The 8,003-nt window shown below is 31.4% G+C and overlaps 1 protein-coding gene across 15 annotated transcripts in view; it reads right to left on the bottom strand.

Annotated features, from left to right (window-relative positions):
- Positions 1-2,701: 2,701 nt before the first annotated feature.
- Positions 2,702-8,003, bottom strand: part of LOC148610302 (MAP kinase-activating death domain protein-like) — a 79,355-nt gene continuing 74,053 nt past the window's right edge. For 13 of the 15 annotated variants that reach the window (XM_088542656.1, XM_088542659.1, XM_088542662.1 and 10 more), the window contains one exon: positions 2,702-7,179. In XM_088542656.1, the coding sequence (XP_088398782.1) occupies positions 7,045-7,179 (135 nt within the window). In that variant the 3' untranslated portion in view covers positions 2,702-7,044. The remainder of the gene's footprint in view (positions 7,180-8,003) is intronic. The other 2 variants (XM_088542657.1, XM_088542669.1) reach the window with 1 other exon arrangement.

Here is an 8,003-nt window from a genome sequence, read left to right as displayed (position 1 = left end):
CAAGAATAAGATGAACTTCACAACTAAACTGGACGATCCAGATTATGCTGACAATATGGCCGTTATAAAAATACCAGGATAAACAAAGCAAGAAACAAAGACTACATGTCAATGCAAATTAAACCGGCCTCAAGACATCACCTACAAAACTAAAGTAACGAGACTGAACTCAAACATCAAAGATTCAGTAAGAACAAATGACCATGAAAAAGAGGATGTAGAAACATTCATTTACGTTAAAGGCATTGTAACATCAGCTGGAGGCTGCGATGAGGACATCTCCAACAAATTAGATCAAGGTGCTGTTAGCACTGGCGATTTTTGATTCTTGTAAAATTGCAGCAAAGATTATCTGGTGTAAAATAAAACTGTGATCGGTCTTACATTTATATTTTACATTGAGAACTGCTTTTTCCCCTTATATGTATAAACTAAATGTCAATTCATACTACTGACCAAACCTCACGCACATTTACAAATTTTATTCCATTTCACCATTTTCCCAAATTTTTAAACCTGTCCAAAAGTTGATGTACATTCACGAAAGCTATATTGACAGAGTATTTATCCTAAACTGTACGTATACTCAAATATAACCAATTTCAGCTTATGAAAATAATTTTCCTTGATGAACATTGGATTTTCCAAAAAAAAAAAAAAACAACTTTTATCAAATTGAATTTTCTCGCCAATTTTACTTGCTTAAAATCACTGCTCTTCACTACTTGTTTATAAATGGTATAATATTAATATTAGGTTGGAGAATTTGACTGATAGGTATGTTAAATGGAACATTCTTAACACAGTTTACCTTTCTTGACATATTACTACTAGAACTAAATTCCCTCAATTCAAATTTTTTATTAATATATTTCAATGCCAAAAAGGAGTCCCTCAAATCTACTTAACATGAATAATTTAATTCACAGAAAATTACTTAACTGCTATTGAACACACTGAACTGACTTTCAAGTGGGCTACTGAACATATCACGGGCGGATCCAGAATTTTAGATTAGGGGGGTGCTAAAAAAATGTTTTTGAGTTAACTTATTGAAATATTCTTCTGAGTGGATGCAACGTAGATATCTTTTGTGGTAAAATTAACGAGAAATTAAAGTTCCAACCAAAAACCCGCCACGCCCCCGCCTAAATGCTTCACTGAAAACACTGAACAAGACTTGAGAAATACACATAGAATTTGCACGGAATCACTGAAATACACTGAACTTATTTTTGTTCAGTTAACTCAGTGTATGTTCAAAGCATTTTAGCGGTTTCAATAAATTTTTGGCTTATTGGTGAGTTGATATGAAGACTAAATCTTAATTTTATTTACTGAAATAATTTAACATAATTGAGCTGCATAAACGCAAGAAACATATTTACTGGTTATAAAAGATGTATCGAATAATATAAAATAATTACATTTGGACTATATTTTTGCGTAGTGTACAGAAATAATAGAGGTTCCAGTGATGGACCGGCGACATAAGGTAGGATCAAAAACCCCAAAAAGCAAAAGTACAATTTAGGGGGTTAAGGAAAATTGGAATTCCTCAAAATGTTCCATCCAAACAAAGATCAGATTATTCAACAGCTTTGTTGGGTCCGTCGTTACATATGGAAGTGAAACCTGGAAAACAATAGAGTGAGACAAGAAGCTTGATGCATTTCAGAAAGGATGCCAGAGACAGATAGTAAGTATTGGAAAAAATCAAATTAGAAACTACACCGTAGAACAAGAACTTCAAAAGTAAGCGATATTAAAGCACACAGCACAGGAAATGGACATGTACTCAGAATGAACAACACCAGGTTATATACAACAGCATTTACGTGGCACCCTGAAGGAAAACAAACGGTTCCTTGTGCCCAAAATAACAAGGAGGACTACTGAGTACAAGTTGGCTGAAATTGATTGGCGTCAGTAAGAATGGTAGCAAAGGATTAACTCCAGTGGAAACAGTGTATCCGGACCTAAGTGACTGTTGGCACGAAGAGGATAGGTGAGGTCCAATAAAGGTTCTTGTTGTATTTCACTTACATTACCATCAAAATTAAAACTTTTTTTTACTTACTATTTCTGTGTCAATTGAAAATGAAAACTTAACCGCCCAATCAGAGTTTACCTGGTATGGAAATTATGAATAAAATGTTAAGCAGGGCACACCTTGATACCGCAGAGACGTAACAGTTAGGGCAAGTATGGGCACCCCATGATGACATCGAAGAAGCTTGCTACAGTTCTGATTGCAGCAAAATGTTTGCAAAGGATATAATTTTTATCACAATCAAATTTGCTATTTTATATGACCAGAATTTCTATTAAAATAGTTCAGAAATCCATATATTTATACTAATCATCATCTAATTATTAGGAAAGTATCTTTTGGTTTCTGGTCCATAATTCCTTTTTTGTTCGGTTTTGTGGAACAATTCCAGAGAGATCCTGAAGCTACACATCTACAGATAACACAGGGTGGACCCAGATATTTTGAAAAGGAGTGGTGTACACCAGGGGTTCCTCAGAAAAGGAGGGGTGCTAGGACATAATTTGTCATTTTTTGTCAACTGACATTTTTTCCACACTTCCCACCCACCTTTGGATCCGCTACTGCAACTTACAATAGCAACTTCAGCACCATATATTTTTAAAACCACTTATTTTTTGGGTTATACAAACAGATCTATGATGGAAGTCAAAGATTATAACACTTTATCTAACTGGCTTCATTACAAGTTCATATATGAATAACATAATATAATCATCGTAACAAGATTTGTTATTGCACGTGTATCATCTATATACAACTTTCTATATCACAATTAGCAACATAAATACATAGTTACAATAACTACATACAGAAAACATAAAAACAAGAAAGCATGGATTTCTATATATATCACATTTCACTAGTTCGATACAACCTGTATTAATGAAGTAGACCTAGGGTAAGGGACACAACTCTTAAAAATCATTGGAACGTTTGTATGCAGAATTTTAAATCCATCTAATGTAAGCATTTAATCAACTTGGATTGATTTTGTTCCGCTTCAAACAAAAGCTTGAGATGCCTTGGTGAAATTGACTATGATACAAACGTATCACTGATTTCAAGAGTTATGTCCCTTACCCTACGTGTACCTTCTTACGTTAGGATTTCAAGGTAGAAATACAAAATGCCAACTATCTATTTAAAAAAAAACTTGTAACCAGAAGTATTCTAAATACCAGGAACATTTGATTATGAGTAACATACATTTTTGTACCGGCATTAAAATATAATTCAGACACAAGCAGTTAAAATTGAAGAAATAATTTGCATTTTATACTATAAAATGCATTTCATCTCAGCTGATCACTAATTTCATATGTCATATTGTGTAAACATGATATATTGGAATATAGAAACATGGAGATACTACGTCATTTCCAAGGAACATCAGGTGACCAATCACAGCTCAGGAAAGAAAAGAACTGGACAATAATCAATAAATATTCCATGGTTCTATTCTTATATATTCAACACTCATCTTTAGTAAACAAGAAACCTGTAATCTCACTAATGATACCCCCCATACTTACTTTACAAAACGGTATAAACCAAATCGTTGAACAGAAAGTTATTGTTTCCCATAACCAAAAAAACCTACAATATGGCAGACTTGTATAAAGCTTCTCAAAATATCAAGTCGATAAGACAAGTAGCTGTAGAGAAAAGTGTAATGAACAAACCAGCGGACAAAAAATTTTATCAGTATACCATTCTTCTGAATGAGGGTATAATACTTACAAACATGTAAACCATAAAATCATTTGTCACGTTACAATAAATCAAGGAGAGTTTTTCATTTTTTTGTCATCTTATATATTCAAATGGTTAATTTTGGGTTTTTTGGAGGACGTATTTTCATCCAGAAACCTATGCCCACATTCAAAAACCAACCTTATATTTTTATATATGATAAACTTTACAATAATGAATGTTATTGTATAGCAATATAATTTCCCCATAGAAAGCAATGCCAATAAATATCCATATCGCACTAGTTCAAATATAGTTAAAATTTGTGACGTTATCCGTGACAAAAGAAACAAGAGAAATTTTAAACAAGACTTAATTATACTGCCATACAATAAAAGGGTTACTGCATGAATACTGGGTAATATTATTCATCATAGAATGTATATTGCACTCATAAACTCCTGTAATATCAAATTCAACTCAGGACAATATTCCCCAAACAGTGTTTCAGAATTTTAGTCAATTTTTAAACAATTGCTTTTTTCCTTTTAATGCAAGAATTTTCAGAAACCCTTATTTTTCAGGCTTTTTAAAGGATTCACAACTGAAAATTTCAATACTTGCCGATGAATTTTCAGTTGTGTTTTTTTTTGGCCAATAAAGGGTTCTTAATGTCTCTTCTCCTATTATTCCAAATGCAAAAGTAGATATTCAGATGAGTTACTGTATAAAAAGATATTTTGCACAAACTATCACTTTGTATTTTTCTGACAACCATGAAAATAATTTAACAGAAAAAAGCATGCTAAGTGAAAAAAATTAATAGTTATTGAATTATAGTTTATGCATGACTAGCATTCATTTTAACAAATTGATTGCTCAATATAGACACAAATGACACGTTTTGTGGATCACTGAAACTAAAGGATTATTTTTATAGATTTATGTTCACATTTAAAAAAGAAGTTTAAACTTCACTAAAGTTTGATCTACCCAAAATTTGTTCCAGGAGTTCATAGCTTTTATGAATACCAAAAGACCAGATTTTCGTAATGCTTTTAAAGATATCACATAAAAATGTATATACTGAATTAATTAGTACTCCAGCTAAGAATCATGCAAAATGTGATACACGGTGGGAAAGCCTACATATTTTTATTTTTGATATTTTGTTTAAAATGCTTTAGTAAACAGAAATTAACATTTGGTTTTTCATATAACCCGTGCTCATAGGAGATAAGAATTGTATAGAATGCACTGTAGAATTCGAAGGTAAGGGAGATAATTCTGTAAATGACACTCAAATACAATAGAATCTATTGGATTTTCAATGTTGATTATCTCCTAGGCGCAGGCAGATTTGAATGAATAATTACACATTTCATAGTATAGACCCATAAAACAACTTAATTACAAAAATAAAAATATGTAGCCTTTTTTCAGGTGAATCACATTTTTCAGATTTTGCTTGATTCTTACAAAGACAGCTACTTAATAAACTTTATGGAGAAAACTTGTTGCATTTACAAGTTTATGTATATGAGCCTTCGGAAAGTGAAAAATAATAAATAGATTTGTATTTACATTATACAACAATAGCTTGTTAAACAAAATATTGAATTTCAAAATTGTAAATCAGACTATCACATAAAAAAAGGAAATGCAAACATTGTTACAATGCATCCTTTTAAACAGTTTTAAAAAAATCATTAATTTCATTATTCATGTATGCTATTTTAACAGGTCATGTATACTAAGCTACTGATCTTACACATTAAAATGCACATATGCTATAAAATCATAAGAACAATATTCTATTCTGAATCTATTTGAATACCATACAGCGGGTTATTTTCACGGATATGCTAATTTTGCTGTATTCTAGACGAATGTCTAAAATCACTAAAATTAATTCTGTGAATTATTAACACTGAGCTTGAGTACATAATTCATCCCTAAGCATTCACAAACAAAATTAGAATCCGTATAACTTTTTTTACATACTTTTTTGCCTCAAAATTGCTAAATTTTATATCCGCCAAAATAACCCATCATACGGTACATATCTAATGCAAAAGTACACAAACAACCTTTTTAGATAACTACCATAATTTAAACATTAATGCAACTTCTTTAACATGCAACAAAGAAGACAAACCTAGATATAAAAATAGATTTTGACATTAAAAATATAAAATCACATTAGTTATATATCCATATAATATTTTTTGTATATAAATAGTACCTTTTCTTGTACAGCAGTTAAGTGTCAATCAATATCTTTGGTCAATAAACGCTAGCTCAGTGGCAGATCCAGAAATTTTTGAGAAAAAAAAGGGGGCTGTTCCAGTGATTTCTAGGTACAGACTTGGTTTTATGAAGCCAACCAAAACAGTGGAAACCGTAAAAATCAGAAGTAAACACACAAAAATTTTTAGTGAATTTTAGATTTGACAACGCGTAAGAAAACTAGACTGTAGGTAATAAAACAAACTTATTGAGCACAGCCCCGCTCCTAGGATCTGCCTATAATGCTCTATTTCGTATACATAATTGGCATGTTTTGATTTTGGCAACTACAGTGAATTTTAGTAGTATGTATTCACTAGAGAAATGGAGTTTTCTGAACACAACATCTCTTAAAAAGGTAGCCCTAGGGTAAGGGACATAACTCTTCCAAATCAATGGAACGTTCATGTGATGCATTTTACATCAATTTTATCTAAGCATCAAAGTAACTTTTATTTATTTCATTCTCAAATTAAAGATAAGATGCAAACATATCACTGATTTCAAGAGTTATGTCCCTTACCCTAGATCTACCTCCTTAAGGTCGGGCCAATAATTTAAGTTTCTTCGCTTCTTGAACCTGCCTAAACAGAAAACCTGTCTAAACTAAACATCCAATCCATAATAATTTTTTTCTTGACAGGTTTTATCTTCAGAAAGGTTATTCATTTAGTCTCAGAGATTTGAAAGATCTAATAAAGTTCAGGTTTATCGCACCTTAATATACAGTCAGTCTCTTTGGAACAACAGATAAAATTGACACTAAACTTTATAATTAAAGCTATGATAAAACTAACTGCATTATTCAAACTCCTCAAATATTTACTGGCAACACCAACACAAACAAGAAAACAGACATTTAAAAGGGAATAAGAAAATAAGCCTATACTTTTTTCATAAAATTTGAAATTTCAACAAGATCACATTTCATGCTGGCATGTTTTTGAACGGAAACATCGTTGGTAAAAACTGAGCAAAAATGAAAGTGAAAGTAGAACTATTTATAACTATGTTTGTCTTCTTTGTTGCTGAGCAATAAGTTGCTGTTTATCAGTAAGAGATTGTTTATCTTGCTGTTCTTTTTCCATACCAGCTGCAACATAGGAAAACACGCACAGTACTGCATAACATATTTGGTCAGCCTGAAAAAGAAAGAAACAAATTTAATATTAGTCATAAATTATGCAAATTATTCCACCAACATACTTACATGCCCAAGTTTTTTTTTCAACAGGGAAAGAAAATCATGCTCTTTAGAGATTCATTCACATGCCAGATGAGATGGAGTACATTATACACTATATACATGATACAAATTATAATTCTTGAAATAAATTTCCAGCTATTGAACTAACACTAGACTAAAATCATTAAATTCACTCATTTTACCTCTTGATAAGAGTTTTTAAATGTATACTTGACAAAACTTCCTGTTCAGGTCTTAATTGTATACATCACTTTTGAATGAAATTAACAAGAATTTTCCGACAAAAGATGGGGTTCCCACCCATCAGAACCCTTCCCTTTGGACCGACCACTAACAATATTTTTTATAATAAAAAAATCATAACATGATTTCTTATCTAAACGTAAGTAGCATTCATATTAATAACTTGAAAAGACAACATAATATGATTTTCAATGTTAAGCAGGTTGACCTAGGGTTAGGGTAATAACTCATGAAATCAGTGATATGTTTGTATTATATTCAGTTTCACCAAAGCCTCTCAAGCTTTCGTTTGAAACAGAATAAAATGAATCCAAGTTAATTAGATGCTTACATAAGACAGATGTAATACAAACATTCCAATGATTTTTTAGGGTTGTGTCCCTTACCCTAGGTGTACCTCCTTAATATAACAAATGGAAAAACATACGTATAAAAATGTATATGTTATAAAGTAACTTTTGAGCCAGTTTACTTCATATTACATATCAATCATACATTTGTGACAAATATTGTATA

Source organism: Perna viridis, chromosome 8 (genome assembly GCF_037379345.1).
Source record: "Perna viridis isolate PV_CMFRI_1.1 ecotype Kerala chromosome 8, ASM3737934v1, whole genome shotgun sequence".
Classification (NCBI taxonomy): domain Eukaryota; kingdom Metazoa; phylum Mollusca; class Bivalvia; order Mytilida; family Mytilidae; genus Perna; species Perna viridis.
The sequence above is the reverse complement of the archived record's forward strand: the minus strand, read 5'-3'. Positions and strand labels throughout refer to the sequence as shown.